Consider the following 22,087-nt stretch of genomic DNA (forward strand, 5'->3'; position numbering starts at 1 on the left):
GTCTTTTGTGTCTTCACTTGCGAAGATACCGGTTTGCAGTTCAGCAGCCGTGTCTCTAGCAGTGCGGATGCAAAAGGCTGTCATTTTGGGATCCCTGCGTCTACTTAGGCAAATGAATTTGGCCTGCTGCACTCACTAACCGCCTTGTTGTGCGGAGTGGTGCAGCAGTAATGGATGGCGCTCAGGCTGGGCCCTCGGAGAGTCGGACTCCGGGGAAAACCCCCCTGAGCAATTAATAACAAATAATAATAATAATGAATTTAATATGCGCAAATATATCATTCAAATGGTTGCGCGGTTTCAGTGTAAAGCTTCGATGACGACCACAACGTTAACAGAAGTTTTAGATGAATTTGAAGAACTATTAATCAATACTAGTGAGTTCTTGAAAAAAAAAGTTAGTGATTTTTTCGTTGAAGAAGGTTTAATCAATAACGACCGAGCAAAAAACATTTTAAGCGCTTTTAATTTCGATGGAATGTTTACTGGACTCAAGACGTTGGATAACCAAATAGCTGCTTTGGAGGCTCATTTTGGGTATATTCATCCAGTGGAAATTCCACTAGATTATCGAATAGATCAAAAACTCGATCGGAGTTCCGGTACGTATACACCCGATTTGGTGATGGAAACCTGTCAATACGTACCAGTTATTGACACTTTAAAATTAGTAATTTCCAATCCAGATATATTAGAAGCAATTTTGGCGGAACAGAAGTCTCCAAATGGTATATTGGGTTCTTTTCTCGATGGTGAGCACGCTCAGAATCATGAATTTTTTTTGCAATATCCGAATGCTCTCAGACTACAGCTCTATTATGATGAGTTTGAAATTGTCAATCCACTAGGATCTAAGACAGGCGTTCACAAACTCGGTGCTTTCTACTATACTATTCAAAATCTACCACCACACATCAATTCTGATCTCAATTCTATTCATGTGCTTCTACTTTGTTGTGATGCCGATGTGAAAAAATATGGTTTTAGTCAAATATTGCGACCCTTCTTAAATGACCTAGCGCTATTAGAAAGTGACGATGGAGTGTTAACAGAATTGGAAAGTGGTAACTTCATACTTCGTGCTTCCATTGCTGCTTTTTGTGGCGATGGGCTTGCAGTTCATGATGTGTTTAATTTATTAGGACCTTCTGCTAACCAATTTTGCCGCATGTGCATGTATTCTCGAGCTAATCTACGTGTAGGAACTCTCAAGCTTGGTCAAGAACGATCTGAAGAATTATTTCAAGTTCATTAGGATTCTCTAAAGGCATCAAATTATTCTGATGAAGTAAAAACCCAAACAGGTGTCCGAGGGGATTCTTGTTTAAATGAGTCGAAATATTTTCATATTTTACGCAACAAAATTTTCGATCCTATGCATGACTTCCTATGTGGCATCTGCCCTATGATTCTGAAACTGGTTTTGAAACATTACATCATAGATCAACAGAAATTTGACGTTAAAATTTTCAATGGCAAGATTTCTTCTTTTCAATGGGGTTATTGCGAGATGAAAAATAAACCTTCATCTAATTTTACCGATAACATGTTACGAAAAAAAGACCACACTTTGAGTCAGAACGCTATGCAAACATGGACTTTGACACGGGCACTACCATTTTTACTTGCTGATGAAATTGATAGCGATGATGAGCATATGACACTTGTACTTAATTTATTACAAATAATGGAATTGGTTTTCGCTCCTAAAATAACAAATTCTCTTCTTCCATATTTTAATGCTTTAATCAGAGAATTTCGCTGGAGATTTCAAAAATTATTTTCAAATGTTAGTGAAATTAATAAGTTTCATCATCTATCACACTATCCTAGATGTATACAGTGGTCTAGTCCTCTGGCCAATTATTCATGTATGCGTTATGAAGCTAAACATCATTTTGCCCAAGTTCGTGCTGAAGTCGTCCACAATTTTAAAAATCCTCCTAAAACATTAATTAGAATTTTCCAATGTGGTCAAAGCGCTAAGTGGGGTGGAAAAGATGTGACACTTTTTCAACTTCGCAAATTTTCGGGAAGAAACGTATCGATCGAAGACACTCTGAGTCAGCGATTCTTGGTTGATCGTAATTACAATAATAATGATGAAGTATATCGTACGAATTCTATAAAAGTAAATGATGTTGAATTTCGCGTAGGATTATATGTATGTCTTGAATCTTCTCGACTTCGTGCTGATAATTTACCATTATTTGCAAAGATTGATGAAATAATTTTATTGAATGATATTGATGTCTATCTCTTGATTTCAGTTTATACAACAGTTTCATTTGATACTACGTTACACGCGTATCATATAGAATTTGATGCTGACTTGAATACACAACTATTCATTAATCTTTCTGACTTAGCCTATTACAAACCTTTTTCTTGTTGGAATAAAGCACAATGTGACAATCTTTACATAAGTCTCCGTCATTACATCTTATGACTAACTAAATGCTTTTTTTTTAACCGATTGTTTTTGGGTGAGACTTTTCAAACTCTAATTTATTTTTTTTTGCTTGGATATGACTGTGTATAATGATAAATATTCATCCAGACGACTAATAATTTTTTGATTTTTTATTTAGCTCAACGCATCAATGGAAAGGCATTTATCGAATTAACAAAAGAAGATCTGCAATCAATGGGAATAAAAATTGGTCCCCAGAAATTAATACTAAAAGTATTAAATTCGATAAAATTGCCAAATTCGATTCCTAATGAAACAGGTATAATCCAGGTTAATTCTGATATTAATTCATCGCAGCAATCATGCATTACGTCACAGCCTGAAATTAGCACAGCGAGTACTTTGTCCCAGCCTGGAAGTAATACCGTTAACTTTTCTACAATTGATCCTGCTAAATTTTCGGTATGTTCACTCAATATCTTATTTTAAATATTTTTCTAATTTTTATGTCTTTGTTTTTAACATTAAATATTTTATTATTGATGTTTTAGCAATATGAAACAGTACGAAAATTTCTATTGAATGAGAAAACAAAACAAGGCTCAAAACTGTTAAAAATTTTAGAAGATGAAAATCAGCTTTTTCACGAGAATCACCGGCGATCACTAGTCAGGCTTGTTGTGGCAGAACTTGTCAGTTTTCAGAAAAGCCAGTACGTAATTTTATATTTATTAGACTGAATATATATTTATATATATTAGCGATGTAACGCTTCATGTCACCTGCATTACTTTCACATTTTTAAACAGATTTTTATGAATTTTTGTGGATTTATTTTATTTAATACCAAAAATGAACAAGATCGGCCGGTTAATTTGCAAGTAGTGGGTATTTCAAGATTTAAAAAATAGTCAAATTTAGTCATTCATATTGAAATAATTCTTTAGCCATAAATCATAGGTCAACTATTATTAAATTATCTTTAGGCCTACACAATAAGCTCCAATTGAAGTTAGTAACCATTGATGATTTATAATTTTTTCTATTCATTCCATGACTAAAAGTTTAGAAATGTCCGTCAAACTTTGAACTTAAGATTTTTTTTTAAATAACCTTTAAATGCCAATTATTTTTCTATTCTTTTATAATTTTTATCAAAGTTTATGAGATAATCTTTATTTTAGACTAATTCATTTCGAGTTCAGTCGAAAATTCTTCTTATTGATGTAGGGTGTAGTCGAATAATCATTTTTTTAAGTTATATACGTTCTCTGATTTTAAGGAAAATTAATTAATAGGTATTTATAAATATTGTAAATATCACTAATAATTATAATTGATTTCTTTCAGTTATCCTCCAAAGCCAGCTAAACGTGCTCTTGCTCAAGCAATTATTACTGAGTTTCCGCGTCTGAAAGATAATTATTCCCAAACTGGCTGGGTAATTATGAATATATTGTCCATTATACTATATATCTGTATACTACTTTATTAAATAACATAAAAATTGACTGTATTTATTTTATAAATTTTAGGAGCATTATTTCAGTCTTGACGGGCAAAAAGGATTCATTGAGTGGCGTCTGCAATGTTTAAGAACTAATTTACATCCTTCTGATAAAAAGTACAAGAAAAGTGACATTAAAAAATCCTCGAAGACTAAATCCGAACCACTAAATACTCGTGATCTGAATTTTAACGTCCAAGAAATAAATAATCAGGTATATCAACTAAAAAAATTATATTTATTTATCTCAATAATTTTAATTTTTAATGCACTAATACATTAACTTTTATTACTTTAAATATCTATTTTACAAAGGAAAAATCCAACAGACCAAAATAAAGACCACATTGTATTTCTGATGGATGCAACCAGGGAATATCGACGCCATTGGATTAAAAAAGAAAGTCCAACGATATCGGAAATTTTTAAAAAGTTTTCTCGATTTTTAGATTATCATGGTGAACTGGTAAAATCGATTGTTTAATTGATAATTCATATTTTTCATCTATATTCTAACAACTAAATTTATTAACAGATTGACAGAGAATTTCAATCAATTTATCCTAAGTCACAAGATAATTTAATATCAAAATTTCCTACGTTATATACTCAGAAGATTTTGTTTTATGCTGAAAATTTACGACCAGAGATATTTGCAACATCAGATAACATCAAAGATGGTAAGTAATTTGTTGCTTCGAAGTATTAGTCATTACTATTTCTAATTAAATATCTATTGATTTAATTTTTATAGATAATTTTCGAGCACTATTAATTCTTACGGAACTATTGCCCATATCAAACGCGGAAATTTCAAAAATAAAGAAAGCTGAAGAAGTGAAAAAAGACCAACAGAAGAAAAATGACCAAGAAAATGAAAAAAATAAAAAAGTCGGACAAGGAAAAGGAAAAAAACGCGTAAATATTTGTTAATTTATTTTTAATCTTATTACTGTGTTTGTCTCATTTAAATAAATGGTAAAATTTTTCTAGAAATACGAAGAAATAGAAAATGACACTCCAATTATGAAAAAAGTGTTCCCGAATGATGAACTCGTCAAACTTGTATCAGTAGGTTTTTTTTCATGTACATATAATCTTAATTTGAATATATTTTATATTTATATAGATTTAATTTTAATTGCGATTTTTATCATTTAGGAAGGGACAAATGTTGAAGATTTCGCAAAACAACTTCGACAACAGTCGAAAAAAGCTATACAGCCTTATTTGATTACTCATTCGGGTCAATCAGTAGACAAAACTTTTATACAAGGCGATGGGTGGTTTATTGGCGTCCATCCTGCTATCACTTGTAAACCTATCACTTCATTTGATCTTCTCTACAAAACATATTATGTGTTGAATGTCGAATATCCCGAAAAATTAAAAAATTTTTACAATTTCATCGACTATTACATTTTCCAAATGAAAGTTAACCCAAAAAGTATGGTGTCCTTTTTACATACGAATATTGTTAATTTCAAGATCGACACTAATGACAAGAGTTACAAGAGTAACAAAAATAACGATAGTCAGCATTTGTCTGAGGATGATGTTTCGGACTAAAAATTTTTTTTTATGATTACTTATTTCTACTTTTTACTTATTACTTCTTGCTACACTTTACTTTCTTATTGTTTTTAAAAACAAGTTTTATATCAAAAAGAAAATCTTTTTGAATTTTTATTGAACTTATTATAATTACTTAAACAAGTTTTTTTATGTAGCACTTTTACTGATTTATTACTCAATAAGTAATGACATGTACTGTTTGTAAACAAAATTATCTTTTATTGTGTTTTATTATGATATAAATTATTACTTTGTAATAACTTTGATTACTTAATTATTCTTCCACTTTTATTAGATTTTATTTATTTCCAAAAAATTTACTGATTTACCTTGTAGAATTCTCATGAAGCAAAATAGTAAATTTCACGAATTCTGTTAGAACTTCTTATCACTAGTGATTGCAGTGAATTTCACTGACTCGAATAGTATTTTTATCACTAATGATTATAGTGATTGTCACTAATTCTATAAATACGTTATATCACTAGTCATTGCAGTGGGTTTCACTGATTTAAATAGAGTAGTTATTAGTACCAATAATTTCAGTAATTTCTACTATTTGTATTAGTAATTCTTATCACCAATGATTGCAGTGAGTTTCACTTGTTTAAACAGTAATTTTCACTATCAATAATTACAGTGAAATTTACTAATTCTGTGAGAATTTTCTACCACTAATTTAAACAGGAGAGTTCACTGTATAAATTAGTGATATTATGAATTCACTAGGTGAAATAGTCAAAATTCACTGATTCCAAGTGGTATACTTATAACTGTGCAAAACAGTGCATATGCACTGTGAACCAGTGAAAATCTACTATTTCATTTTTAGAGAGATAGGTGTGTAATATACTATTTTTAATTAGAAAAATGGCGCTGAAGTTCCCTTCTCCAAAAAAAAATGGACCTTACTGGTGCGTGTCGATTGATCTCTCCTTCTGATCTGAAATAACAAAAAATGACGCATTTTTGATTAGTAGAAGTATAGTTATCGATAATTATATAAGGTCGTTTTTTATATATGATCATATACAGGGTGTCTCTGAAGTGGCGGGAGTAATTGTTGGGGTCGATAGAGAAAAAAATACTGAATCGAAAGTTCCTGAGCCAAAAATTTTTTTGGGCCATAGAATTTGAGTTATGAATTAAAAACGATAGCCAATCAGAAGCGCGCTATTCGAGAAATGAAAATGAGCGGGGAAGTAGAGGAGACGCGAGAGTGAGATGCTGCAATAGCAGCTTACTCGCTCACACAAAGCCGAGCATGAGAGGGGATTGTGACGCTATGAGCCGAGTACGTAAGTGTGAATGAGTGGATGTATGAGGTCGCAAGCGGACGGCTTAATGTATGAGTGTGTGTCCGTGTATCGCAGCATTATTGGAGGCGTTGTAACGCTGAATTAAAGCTAACCGGGTACTCTAAGACAGAGGAAAAAATTTTAATTTTTATTTTTATTCGAAAAAAATTTAATAAAAAAAAATAAAAAGGCCCAAGATTTAACCAGACCCACAGAAACGGAGAGTAAATTTTTAATTCTCATTTATTTTGCTGGGGATTATTTTCAAATACAAAAAAAAGGCTAAGATTCAACTGGAATCCAAAAAGAGATGGATGAAAAAATTTTATTTTTTATTTTTAATCAGCAAAATTATTTTTCTTTAAAAAAGAGCCCAATCTCGACTGGAGCAAGAAAAAATGATTGAAAAATTTTATTATTAATTTTCAATCAACAAAATTATTATAAAAAAATAAATGGGCCCAAGTCTCAACCGGACCCAAACAAACGGATAAAAATTTTTATTACTTACTTAATTTGCTGGAAATTATCTTTAAAAACGAAAAAATGCCCAAGACTCGATCGGATCCAAAAAAATAACAGTACAAAAATTTTTCCTTATTTTCAATCAGCAAAATTGTTTCTTTTAAAAAAGGCCCAATCTCGACTGGAGCAAAAAAATGATTAAAAAATTTTATTATTAATTTTCAATCAACAAAATTATTTAAAAAAAAAAATAGTCCGCAGACTCAACCGGACCCAAACAAACAGATAGATAGTTTTAATTACTTATTTATTTTGATGGGAATTATTTTAAAAAACGAAGAAAATCGCCCAAGACTCGACCGGACCCAAAAAAAGATAAATCGAAAAATTTTATTTCTAAATATTAATTAACTAAATTATTAAGAAAAAAAAAAAATAGACCCAAGACGCAGCAGGACCCAAATAAACGGATAGAAATTTTTTATTACTTGATCACCAAGATTAATTTTCCTTGAAAAGAAAGGCCCAATCTCAAACAGACTTCGAATAACTGATTGAAAAATTTTATTATCAATTATTAATTAACAACATTATTCTTAAAAAAAAATTAATAGGCCCCAGACTCAATCGGACCCAAACAAACGGATCGAAAACTTTTATTTCCCATTCATTTTGCTAGGAATTATTTTTAAAAACGAAAAAATGCCCAAGACTCGACCAGAGCCAAGAATAGAAGAATGCAAAAAAATTTATTTTCTCTTTTCAATAACAAACAAAAATTTATTGAACAAAAATCAGCCTAATCTTGACAAGACGATAAAAAACTGATTGAAAAAATTTATTATCAATTATTAATTGACAAAATTATTTCAAAAAAGAAAATAGGCCCCAGACTCAACCGGACCAAAACGAACAGATAGAAAATTTTTATTACTTATTTCTTATGCTCGGAATAATTTTTGAAAACAGAAGGAATTGCCCAAGACTCAACCGGACCCAACCAAACGGATGGAAAACTTTCATTTCTCATTTATTTTGCTGGGAATTATTCTGTAAAATAATTTTTCAATTAATCGTCAGGTAAAATGTCAAAAATAAATTAAAACAAACATTGAACTCAAGTCCCAATAATTTTGATATTTTAATTAAAATTATTTTTTAATTAATTGACAGGTAAAATGTCAAATAAGGAATTGAAAAAAATCGCTCTCGAGTCCTGATAATTTTAATATTTTTATTAAAATTATTTATCAGTTAATTAACAGGTAAAATGTCAACTAATAAATTAAAAAAAAAAATTGAACTCAAGTCCGAATAATTTTGATATTTTAATTGAAATTATTTATCAGTTAATTGACAGGTAAAATGTAAAAAAATATACTAAAAAAATCGCTCTCGAGTCCTGATAATTTTGATATTATTATTAAAATTATTAATCACTTAATCAACAAGCGAAATGTCAAATGATAAATTAAAAAAAAAAATTGAACTCAAGTCCGAATAATTTTGATATTTTTAATAGAATTATCTATCAGTGAATTAACAGGTAGAATGTCAAATTATAAATTAAGAAAAAATTGAACTCAAGTCCGAATAATTTTGATATTTTTATTAGAATTATCTATCAGTGAATTAACAGGTAGAGTGTCAAATTATAAATTAAGAAAAAAATTGAACTCAAGTCCGAATAATTTTGATATTTTTATTAGAATTATCTATCGGTGAATTAACAGGTAGAATGTCAAATTATAAATTAAGAAAAAAATTGAACTCAAGTCCATTGTTTGTCCGGTTGATTCTGGGCCCTATTTTTTTTTTCAAAATAATTTTCTCGATTAATAATAAAAAATAAAATTTTTCAATCAGTTTCTTCTAGTCCGGTTGAGATTGGGCCTTTTTTGAAGAAACATGATTTTGGTGATTGAAAATAAGGAAAAAATTCTTTTAATTATTTTTTTTTGGGTCCGATCGAGTCTTGGGAATTTTCTTCGTTTTTAAAAATAATTTCCACCAAATTAAGTAAGTAATAAAAATTTTTATCCGTTTGTTTGGGTCCGGTTGAGACTTGGGCCCATTTATTTTTTTATAATAATTTTGTTGATTGAAAATTAATAATAAAATTTTTCAATCATTTTTCTTGCTCCAGTCGAGATTGGGCTCTTTTTTAAAGAAAAATAATTTTGCTGATTAAAAATAAAAATAAAATTTTTCATCCATCTCTTTTTGGATTCCAGTTGAATCTTAGCCTTTTTTTTTTTTTTTTGTATTTGAAAATAATCCCCAGCAAAATAAATGAGAATTAAAAATTTACTCTCCGTTTCTGTGGGTCTGGTTAAATCTTGGGCCTTTTTATTTTTTTTTATTAAATTTTTTCGAATAAAAATAAAAATTAAAATTTTTTCCTCTGTCTTAGAGTACCCGGTTAGCTTTAATTCAGCGTTACAACGCCTCCAATAATGCTGCGATACACGGACACACACTCATACATTAAGCCGTCCGCTTGCGACCTCATACATCCACTCATTCACACTTACGTACTCGGCTCATAGCGTCACAATCCCCTCTCATGCTCGGCTTTGTGTGAGCGAGTAAGCTGCTATTGCAGCATCTCACTCTCGCGTCTCCTCTACTTCCCCGCTCATTTTCATTTCTCGAATAGCGCGCTTCTGATTGGCTATCGTTTTTAATTCATAACTCAAATTCTATGGCCCAAAAAAATTTTTGGCTCAGGAACTTTCGATTCAGTATTTTTTTCTCTATCGACCCCAACAATTACTCCCGCCACTTCAGAGACACCCTGTATAGTATATTCAATTATACATAAATTTTTCTATCCGCGGTTCTACAATTCAATACGAATGTTTACCAAACTCAACAAACTTATTTTACAGACGAAAAAGGAAGTCAAGATAAAAAAAATTGGCTTGATGGATTAAATAATTTAGAAATGACAGCATTAGAGAATTTTCAAAATCGTTAAAATACATTTTTTTTGCATTCTTTCTTTTATAACTTTTGAATGCGACAACTTATCGAATTTCTGTAAATCGCAACTGAAAGCTATTTGAATAAGCTTTAATTTAAGCATTATAATGATATTTCTAGATTTTTAGATTTATAGATTTTATTCAGATAAAAAATCTACTTCCATGTCGACTGCCGAATGGCACTTTTTTCTGCCCAGAAATACACATTTCCATAACAAGGTCGATAATTTTGACACAATTATTATAAAGTTCACATGACAGCTTATAATTATGCCGAGAAACGTGTAGAGCCTAGCACTACTTGGTACTAATGGGATTTATAGTGTTATGTATATCGAGTATATGTCTAACGTAGAATCATTTATATGATCCAATTTTGATATAAAATTACCTGTCATAATTCTTTTATTTGCCCTCTTAAATAATAGTTCTGTTAGTTGTTTTCCTCAATCACACAATTAAAAAAAAGCGCATGTGTGTGTGTGTGTGTGTGTGTGTGTGTCGGAACCTACCAAACGGCGTTCCCAAGAGTTCCGTCAAACTTAGATCTCCTGTGAATTTGAACCGATTCGTATCGATAGATTTGGAGAAATTTCAATAAAACTGAGAAACAAATTTTTTTTCAATGTTTTTTTTTTTTAAATTACTTTTAAAAGGCTCTATCGATCAACTCTAAAAACTAATCAGCTCTTATAATTTTGAAAAATCACGTCAGTCGAGAGACATTGTGAACGACAAAAAAATCGAAAAAAGTGTTTTTTCGGAATTACTTCGAAATTCCTAGGTCAATCTATTCAAACTTAAAAATTATTCATGATTATGAGGCTTAAAAACGGCGTCGAATGCCGCCAACCTCGTGAAAATCGATTCATTCATTCAAAAGTTATTGAGGTTTGAAAATTCAAACAATAGTGTTTTATCAAACTTCAATTAGACTTTTGAGTTCGAAGAGCTTAAGCATAGAATCCAAGAAAAGCTATCTCTTTGAGTTTGGAAAGCTCAAAATAACACATCAATTGTATTTTTGAACTCGACGAGCTCAAAACGTCATAAGTACAATTTTAAGTGCCTAGGTTTCGAATTATTAGGAAATTGCAGGGATGGTCTTCAGGGTCAACTGTTTTCATAATCTTTTTTGTAAAAATTAAATGACCGCTATGAGGCGATAACTTTCGGATTTTCCAAACTTTTTTTCGAATTTTTCTAAAAATTTTTGAGCGATTCAATACCATATTACACCCCTTGGGAAGAAAAATAAGAACAATTACATGTGATCTGAGACATTTCTTACTTTACTTCCCTAGGTGTGTAATATACTAATTATTTTTTAACACCTTTAAATTCTTTAAATTCATATACACTAAATAATTCATTTAAAAAATGAGTTATTTTTAATTATTCTAAATACTTTATAATCGCACCGTAACTCATAGAGTAAAAATATTTGAAAAAATTAAAAATAACAATTTGAAATCGTTTTTACTTCTCCTGAATAGTCAAAATCCTCTCAATTTTTGAACATTAAATCCTTTTAAATATTTTCAAACCTGTGTTATTTTGAAGATTTAAGATGATTTAGAATCATTCAATTTTTAAAACACTTTCGAACCATTATATACTTTTTGAAGTTTTGATTTAACGAAAGATTCGAAAAGATTCGGATCATTCATTCATTTTTGAATGTTTATGAAAATTTTCCAATCGCTCAATAATATCCGAATTTTATTTTATGGAAAGATTGGAAATGATTCAAAAACACTTACTTTTCCAAATATTTTTTACTAGTGGAATAATAAGCAAATTACATTTTCTCGAAAGATTTAGAACGATTCTGAAATATTCTATTTATTTAATACTTTTATGTAACTGGAGCATTGCCTTCTCGTTCACCCCTTTCCTCTTGAAAATAGCACCACTGAAATGTTATACGCGGTGTCCCAGGAACCAAGAAAGCATGAGAAGGGAAAGTCAAGGTATTAAGAAGTTTAGGTGAGCTGCAAAATAATACTGAGAAAATATTAATATCCAATAAAATTATTATTATTATGAGTTTTACTTGTATACCAATTTTGGCTTTTACAAGGCTGATTGTCTCAGCGTCTTCACATTTAGTTTATTCTCTCTATTATCATCGTATGTTCCTCGCTTTTTTATATTCAACACAATCTTTCAACCTTCATCCACTTTTTATTATCAACATATTCCAATATATTCTCCACTTTTTTTTTTTATTATCAACATATTTCACTATCTCTCCATTTTTTTATTATCAACATTTTTTGCACTCTCTTTTAATGTTATCAATATATTATTCTTGCGCATATCTTTCATTACTCTCGATGTGGCTGTGGACCGACTTGTGCTTTCTGTACTGCATTTACCCTATTCCTCACCCCTTTCGATCGGTTGTTGGAATAGTGGCGATGGGGAAACCACAGAGAAAACCCATGCCAGTACAGTTCGGCTACCGGAGCGACCCCCGACGATTGGTGTTGGAACTATTCTAACAACCGTCGGGGCTCGAACCCTCGCCTCACGGCATGATGTGCGACCGAACTAACGGGATAATGACTTAGTCCGCTCGGCCATCATGCCGCGCTCCAATAAAATTATTTATTCATCATGAAACAATTTAAAATTAACAATTTAATTTTCTTCAATTACGCTTAATGCTGCTTAGTTGAGAACCTCTCTACTAATTCGCAGACTCAATATACTTATTTTTTAAGTATCCACCAGACATAAATTTACTAATACTTATATACCAAAATTTCTTACTAATTACACCTGATCTTTACTCTTTATTAATTTACAAAACTAACACTCATTATTTATTCAGCACAAATTAATTAAATTCAGCCCGACGGCCTAAATTTAATTTCACAAAATTATCATTTTCAACTAATACAAACCTAGCTTGATACATCAAATTTTCGAACTACAAACATTGCCAAAGCCCATATAAGAAGGTAAGGCGAGCCCAGGTTTGGCCTAGATCTGGCCCAACCATGTACAACTATGTACAACTCTAGGCCAGGCTTGTAAAGCAGAGTTGGCCCCGTCTTGGTTCAAGTCTGAAATGATAACATTGGCCCAAGCCTTGTTATCACGACTGGCCCATGCCTGGATACCAGAATTGGGCCACAGTTAATTTTCAAACTCGGGCTGTGCCTGTTTACCAGAATTGGGCCATAGTTAATTTTCAAGTCTGGCCCATGCCATTTGATATAAAATGATATAAAAAGAATTTTTTAAGTATCATTTTTTATCTTAATTTTGATGTACGACTGTGAGTTAATACACATCTCATCATTCTTATAAGCTAAATCTATATGGTGCCGAAATGTAACGGTTTATTATTTATATAATTTATGTTATGTAATCGTGTGTTTTGATAAAAATTAACTATTTTTTACAAATGTTTATGAGTTAAAAAAAAATGCAAGAGTCAAGTTCTTATACCTTGATTAAGAAATCTAATTTGAAATGATTTGAAATGATTTAAAAGCATCTGATTTTAACACTATATAGATATACAATTAACATGGAGGTAATCATTTCAAATCATCTTTCTGAATCAGGGTATTACATTAGACTTTGTACATATATAGTCTATGTATATTTTTTATCTTGTTATAAATTTTAGTCTTTAAAATTATTAATACTAAAAATTCAATTGTAAATTATTATATTTTAATTTTTTTTTTAAATCATATCAATTTTGACGATATGCAGTTGTTATGTTTAAACAATAAATTTTCAATTTTAGCATTTGCTAGCAAATATTCGTTAAGCAATAAATATTTACTGCTCCAAATTCGATAATTAATGATTAATTAAAGTTGGATTTTCCATTAATTGCCTAAGGTTAAGTTGCCCAATTCTGGCTCAAGTTACCATTCAAAGGCTAGGCTTTCCAGTCTTGGTTAACGCTCAGGTAATCATTGAGTTGGTCAAGGTTAGATTGCCCAGTCTTGGTCCAAGGTTGGATTCATTTGCCTCGGCCATTCTATGGCAAACCAGTGTTGGCCCAGGCTCGGATAATCATTGGGCCGGCCGAGGCTGATTACCAAGTCTTGTCCCAAGCATGGGCCAATATCGGTGCGCCAAACTTGGTTGCTCAGTACTGATCCAGGTAAGGCCCCGTCATTCACCTCTAGCAGTCCCTACATGGGAAGGGACTTAAACTATTCAGAAATATTGTGCGTGTGTGTGTGTGTGTGTGTGTGTGTGTGTGTGTGTATTCGTGTGTGTGTGTGTGTGTGTGTGTGTGTGTGTGTGTGTGTGTGTGTGTGTGTGTGTGTGTGTGTGTGTGTGTGTGTGGTGCCATTCGGAAAGGCATGGCCAAACTTCGATTTTGAATGTGATTTGGACCGATCCGGATCAATAGATTTTGAGAAATCTCAAAAATAAACTGCGAAAAAAAAATTTTTTGCAATGTAGTTTGTTTGAAATAACTTTTAAACAACTTTACCAATCGATTTAAAAAATTAATCAGCTTTTAACATCAAAAAACCACGTCGATAACCTGGTCAAAATCGGTTGATTCATTCGAAAGATATTGTTGTCGAAAAAAGTGTTTTTTCAGAATTACTTCAAAATATCTAGCTCAATCAATTCAAACTTAAAGATCCTCTGGTAAATTTTATTAAGTTTTTGGTAAATTTTATGAAGTCTACCATAAAATAAATGAACTTTTTCGTAATTTTTATTTCAAAAACATTAATAAATAAAAGGACCGTGGTATATCCCTTGATTACAGTGAATTTAACGGTAATTTTTCAAGAAAATTTCTTTCCGTGTACGAAGTTTTCTCAAAATGGGTAGGATTCAAATTATTCAAGAAAATTAAAAAAGATTACAAATTTCCTATTTTCGATATTTTTTTTCATTAGGGATACATCGAAAATAAACGTCAACTATTGATTTTATTAAAATATATATCTTAAGATAATAGTTAAATTTAACCTCATCAGAAGATATACTATTATATACTATTATGATGTGATGATACTAAGGAAAAACTATAATTTCTGATTCGAATTTTGCTTAATCTGGATTTTTTTTTAATTTTCTTCAATTCTATAAGGGTAGATTTTTTTTTTTATCTTTTTTTCTCTATTTTACTTCAGCTACTACATACCCCATCCAGTTGAGTCCGCTGCCTATAATTCTTTCAGTTAGAATACCAATCAAGGACATTTCGTACGAATGATCGATGACTCTATTGTAGTATTAGCAGGAACTCTTGTAGACTTCCCCTACGTTTCGTGATTGTATAGGTGCCTGTCATAGGACTGAAATCGAGAAAAAGCGTAATAGAAAAAAAGCAACAATTACTTTTGATATCGATTTCAACATTATTAATACTATGTATTATTAATACTTCCAAAAAATGATCAATCAGTGACATGACATTGCTTGACGAAAATAGCTTGATTCGTAGTCAAAAATTAACATATTTATCTTATTTACTGTTTTCTCATCTCATGAGAAGAAACTTAGAAAAATTAATTTATAAATCGACAACCCTTTAAAAAATAAATTATTGACATCGTTTTTTTCTCTAAAATTCATATTAAGAATGAAAATAGCTTAGTAAAAGTCTGCTTACTTTCCCGATAAAAATTTATATATATAATCTTACATAATCATGTATAACCCCTTAAAACAGTATATGATACTACACATAATCAGACAAGATTATACATAGCTTTATATATAAATGTATATAATTGTATATGGTAATATATAATGCAATACATAATCAATACATCCCTGTTTAAAAAAGAGAATTAAAAAGGATTAAAAAACCACTTATTCTTAATTCTGTTTAATACTCTTCAATACTCTCAATTCTTCGGAGAATTAAGGTCGAACTCAAGAATTTTTTTTAATTCTTATTCATCCAACGAAACAATTATTATCATTTTAGAATTAAAAAGGATAAAAAAGGGTTCAATATTTCTAATTCTAACTTAACCTTTCTTATTCTAAAAAAATGTAGCAATTTTGGTTCTCGTAAAGAATTTGAAAAAATAAAAAAGAATTAAAAAAAGTTTAATACTAACCAATTCATTTTAATTCTTAAACAATATTTTAATTTTGTTCCTGGGGAGAATCCAAAAGAATAAAAAAGAATTCAAAAGAATAAAGTAGAATTTAACCGGATTTGAAATGATTTAAACTGTTAAATACTATCAAATGCTTGCAAATCCTAAAAACATGATTAATTAGGATTTAAGATGATTGAAAATTTTGAATACTATCAAATACTTTTAAATTCTAAAAATATGATTCATAATGATACAAGGCGACTCAAAATTTTAATTACTATTCAGTAATTTTTCGTTCTAAACATAAGATGCGAAAAGATTTAAGATAATTGAAAATTCAGAATATAGTCCCTCGACTAAAGAGGAAAACCCGTATGCACTTTTAGGTCTTCGGGTTCTTATAACTGATATTTACGTATTTTTTGCTGGGGATTACGAAAAATTAAGTTATTTTGCTCGTCGATAGTACATTTAATCGTTAATAACAAATTGTTTTTTTTTGTTCATTTTTTCAAAATATCTCCGAATTGGCTGAACCGATCAACCTCAAAAACTACTCAGCTCTTAACCTTGAAAACCTGCATCGATCACCACCAAGTGCGTCGAAATCGCTTGATGCGTTCGTGAGATATCGTTGTCGAAAAAAAATCGAAAATAGTATATTACACTACAAGGGCAGAAAGTTGAGATTCCTGCACTACGCGCCATAATGCCCGTGGCAAAGCCGAGGGCATCATAGCGCGCAGTTCAGGGCTCTCAAATTTCTGCCCTTGTAGTGTATACTAGTTTTCTTGCTACTCGGTCGAAAATACGCAAAAAATTGTGTTGAAAAAAATTGATGCCTACCCCCTACATCTGCGGCACGAGCGAAGCGATTAAATATCTTCCTCTTTCCTTTCCTCACAGATGTTACGCGGAAACTGAATCGGAACCGCGTTAGCATTACTTCAATCAAGTCTATGTTGTGTCTCACGACGCCTGCTTCTGGTTTTTACTGGTTACTGGTCCCTTTCTAAGGTTTTTTCTTTCAAAAGGCGCTGTGCGTAGGCTGCGAGAGCTAACCAGTTTTCTTCTTTTTTGATCATGCAGGTTACCAAGCTTTCAGGGGAGGGCGTGGTATCAGTTGTTTTTTTGGTGTTGCTTTTGTAGTCCTTCCACCGATTACACTCGAAGAACGTGTGTTCGGCGTCGTCAATTTTGTCTGAGCAGTATTTGCACGATGGTGTGCTGTGCAAATTCATCTTGAAAAGATATAGGCATTGAACCACCCATGTCCCGTCAATAACTGGGTCAGGAAGAAGTCCGTGTCCCCGTACTTCCGAAAAAGCCAGACGTCTATGTTTGCGATAAGACGCGTCGTCTATCTGCCCGTCCCTCCCGATGTCCATCGGTCCTGCCACTTTTGCTGCGTTTCCGCCTTTATCCTCGTTCTTGCGTCTATCATGTTTTCGTCACTGTTTTTAGCGTCATAGAGTTTTACTCTCTCAAACGCTAGTAGGTCGATGGGCGTGGCTCTATTTACTGTCGCTATCTTTTGCCGATATGTCTTCTGCTTCAATATGTCTACCCATATTTCTACTCCATAAAGCAGTACCGAATGGACTGCTTCTAGAAGAACTCTTCTCTTTTTGGTTCTTGGTCCAATACTGTTCGTCATGATTCTTTCTAGGCTAGACACCGTCTTGCTGGCTTTCTTGCATGCACTGTCGAGGTGTTCGCGGAAAGATAGTTTCTCGTCTATCGTAATCCCTAAACAGCGCAGGGCCCTTGTTGACGTCAGTGTTGTTTCTCCCATGTCCACAGCGAATGGTTTTAGGAACCATTTTTGACGTATCAGAACAACCATCTCGGTTTTATGCTTGACGAGTTTCAGGTGGTGTTTATCAAAGCCAGTTCTCGACGGCGTCAATGGTTTCCCGAACCAGTAATTCGGCCTCTTCTACGCTGTCTACTACTATTGTGGCCGCAACGTCGTCTGCAAAGCCCGTTAGCTCTACTTGCTTTGGTAACGAGATTCCAAAAAGCTCGTCGTAGTCCGCATTTTATAGATCAGGCCCCATTATTGAGCCTTGCGGTACGCCAGCCGTTATGGCGTATTCTTGTGGGCCTTCCGTAGTTTCCGCTATTGGCATTCTTTCGTCCAGGTAGTTGCCGACTAGAGCCAGATTCTCTGGCTCCACGTCAAATTTGTGCTCCAGCGTGACGAGAAGACATACTTCACGAACTCTGAGGTTATCAGACCATGCTTGTTTTGCTGTCTTTGTGACTTTCTCGATCGCACCGACTGTCGAACGACCTTTCCAAAAGCCATGTTGGTTGGAGGCAAAGACTCCGGCACGGTCGATGTCGTTACCGAGTCTTCCTTGTATGGGCTTCTCGAGTAGTTTTCTAGCAATGTCCAGCATGCAGAGTAGTCTAAACAACGAAGGTGCTGCGGGGGTTTCCTTACCTTTGTTTAAGAGAACCATCCTCTGCCGCTTCCAGACCGCGGAAAACTTGCCAGTTACCAAGCATGCATTGTAAGTATTTAAGAGTGTGTCTGGGTATTCCGAGCTCCAGTCCAGATCACCAACGTCGGGATATCATCAGGGCCAGTTGCCTCGTCTTGAGAGACTTTGCCGCGTCTTACAGCTCCGTCGTTGTAAAAGGTGTTGGTTTGCCATGTCAAAAGCATACAAAAGCTATTTCGTTGAGCTCGGAGAGCTCAAAATAACACACAAATTCTATTTTTGAACTAAAAGAGCTCAAAAACGTCATAATTGCAATTTCAAACATTTAGGTATGGAATTGGCGGGAAGTTTCAGGGATGGCCTTCAGGGTCAACCATTTTCCTAATTTTTTTCCGCGGCATGCGTGCGCGCGACAGAGGTCCGACCGCTATTTGTCGTTTTTCGGGATATCTCTGAAAATATTAATTTTATCAAAAAATTGATCAGAACATTGTTTACTGGTTTTTCAATTTGAATTTTTTTTTTTTTTAAACAAAAATTCCCATCAAACTTACGGTTCTCGAGTTGTCACGATTCAAACAATTAAATTGTTATTAACAATTATTTGCATCATTTTTCACCAAATTGAACACGATATTCATAATACTCAAATATTCGTTGACCCAAAATAATACATAAAAATTCGTTGGGTTTTTCCATGGACATAAAATGTACACGGGCTTTCCTTTATGTGTAGTTGGATTCTCTGATAATTGAAGAAAATAATTGAATTTAAAAATTATTTTAATCTACAATCAACAAAATTAGCAATTTTAATGTCTATTCAAATCATTACACAATCACCAGAAAATAATCAAATTTAGATGTTATTTCAAAATTCGTGAGAATTTAACAAAATTGCAAAATTTTAAGCCTAATCGAATCATTTTATATCCTATGAAAAAAATTAAATTGAGACGATATTTTAGAATTTAATAGGACTCTACAGTATGAAAAGTTTGAATTCTTGAAATGAAGACATTATTTTAGGATAAAAAAAGTATTCAGTAAAAACAGAAATTATAAATACTGGCTGAATCCTTTGATATCCTAAAAAGATAATCAAATGAAGACATTATTTCACGATTAAAACGTATTCAGTAGAATCAGAAATTTTAAATGCTGGTTGGATTCTTTTATGTCTCAAAATGATAATAAAATGAAGACATTATTTCAGGATTAAAAAGTATTCAGTAGAATTAGAAATTTCAAATGGTAGTTTAATTTTTTTATATTCTGAAATAATATTAGAATTCAGATATTATTTTGGAATTGATAAGTATTTATCAGAATTAAAAATTTTAAATGCTAGTTTAATTCTGTTATATTCTACTAGTCCTGTCGATTATTTGAGTATTAAAAAGTATTTAATATGATTAATCGTGAATTTTTAAAAAGGATTTACAGTATTCAGCAGAATTTGAAAGTGTTAACATTTTAATTCTTTTTAATTCTATCAAATTCCTTTTTTTAATCAGGGAAATGCTATTTAATTCCACTTAATTCTCCATGAAGGATTAAATAGAATCAAAAGCTTGTAATGATAAAACCTTTTTAATTCTCTACGGAGAATTAAAAAGTATTAAAAATTTCCAAATACGAATTGTTTCTAATACTATTCAATTCTTGGCGAAGAATTCAAAAGTACAGAAAATTTCTGAATGTGAATTCTTTCTAATACCATCTAATTCTCCGCGGAGAATTCAAAAGTTTGAATGTTTCTTATTTGAAATGTTATTTAATCCTTCTTAATTCTCCATGGAGAATTTAATTGAATAAAAAACTTATAATCATGAATCTTTTTAATCCTATTTAATTCTCCAAGGAGTAATTTAATTCTCCAATTTTTAATTCTTTTTAATTCTCTTTTTCAACCAGGGCACAAAACCTCAATACCGAAAAGAAAGATTTATACATAATCATATATGATTCAATATGATGCTGTATAAAAACATAAAAACATGATTATACAATCATGCTGAACACGGTAAAAAAAATCGTACGAATTTTGCGATGGTATAATGTCAAAATTTGACCAAAAATAAAAACTTTTAGAATGTTACACTATAAAAGTAAAAATATTAAACGATTGGTCATGGCCTACGATTTGTCAATCGTTGTTATTCACACAATTTTTTTCGTTGTAAGACCGAATAATTTCATATCATTGAATATGATTATATATTAGGGTGGGTCAAAAAAATCGAATAATTTATTTTTGATTTTATACTCTGAAAAATAGGTTCGTAGACACCTAAAAAGAATTCTCTCCAAGTATAAGCTCTTAATTATAACGGGAAGGTCCTCCGCTTTGCGGGTTTCTATTTTTTCCGAATAATCAGATAAAAAAATTTATATCTCGCTTCCAACTGCTTGGAAAAATATTCCGTGGCATAGATTTTGTGAGAAATTGAATGCTTTACAAAAAAGGTCTCTTATGACTTTTTCAAAAACTCAACCGATTAAAAGATATTCATAGTTGAAGTTTGGCTATTTTAAGGAAAATATTCGTTTTTATTATGAATTTTATAAGTCGATGAAAAAAAATTATTTCGGATTGCGGAACTCATGATTTTGTAGGAAATTTACTGCTCTACAAAAATGGTCTTTTATGATTTTTTGATTAAGTGAAGCCGTTACGAGATATTCATCGTCAAACATTAACGAATATCAATATTTCCAGTTTTTGATCAATAATTCGATAAATTTTAATTTAAACTATGAGTTTCAGGAAAATTTACATAAATTTGAGTTTCGATCGATAAAGAAATGTTATAATAAGTTAGATAAAGAATTATTGGAATTATCATTGATTTTCCTTGGAGAAATGCCTCAAGAAAAGATTTCTGTCAAACGTCCTGGTGCTGTTCATCATGCTAGATGGATGGCTATGGCCATTTATAGTTTGAAAATGTATCTATTCAGAGATGAATTCAAACTCTCCCAGAAAGAATTGCATGGTCTTCGTCATTTCTGTATTTTTATAGTCACATTGTATTTAAAAGCTTGGTTTTTATCAACTTCTGCAACAACTGCTGCTTATCATGACTTGCAGTTTATGAAAAATTTATTGGAGTACAAACATATCAATCCTTTGATTTCTTCAGCTACGTGTGAAAAAATGATTTCGCACTTATGGTATTTGAGCGATGAACTTGCCATTTTATCACTGTTTGACGATGGCGTTCCATTAGAAGTAAAAAAGTATTGTTGAAGCTGTTAATACTCGTGAAGGTACAGATTCTAAAGCTAAAAGATTTGTAATTGCTAAAAAAGATTTGAATTCATTGGCGCAGA

The 22,087-nt window shown here is 31.6% G+C and overlaps 1 protein-coding gene and 1 long non-coding RNA gene across 2 annotated transcripts; one reads left to right on the forward strand and one right to left on the reverse strand.

Annotated features, from left to right (window-relative positions):
* The first annotated feature begins 3,996 nt into the window (after positions 1–3,996).
* LOC141530488 (uncharacterized) lies at positions 3,997–5,670 on the forward strand. Its single transcript, XM_074247614.1, has 6 exons — positions 3,997–4,134; positions 4,236–4,386; positions 4,456–4,600; positions 4,675–4,838; positions 4,914–4,991; positions 5,082–5,670. Exons 2-6 carry the CDS (start codon positions 4,279–4,281, stop codon positions 5,487–5,489), a joined length of 903 nt encoding a protein of 300 aa, XP_074103715.1. The 5' UTR covers positions 3,997–4,134; positions 4,236–4,278; the 3' UTR covers positions 5,490–5,670.
* A 589-nt stretch (positions 5,671–6,259) lies between these two features.
* Positions 6,260–18,952, reverse strand: LOC141530491 (uncharacterized). The gene is made up of 3 exons (XR_012479763.1): positions 18,751–18,952; positions 15,389–15,542; positions 6,260–6,438 (listed from the first exon to the last, which is right to left on the reverse strand). It is a non-coding gene; the product is annotated as an uncharacterized LOC141530491 (long non-coding RNA).
* Between the last annotated feature and the right edge of the window lie 3,135 nt (positions 18,953–22,087).

Source organism: Cotesia typhae, unplaced genomic scaffold (genome assembly GCF_013202065.1).
Source record: "Cotesia typhae breed Kobodo isofemale line unplaced genomic scaffold, CoteBio_Ctyphae contig_5, whole genome shotgun sequence".
In the NCBI taxonomy this organism is placed as follows: Eukaryota; Metazoa; Arthropoda; class Insecta; order Hymenoptera; family Braconidae; genus Cotesia; species Cotesia typhae.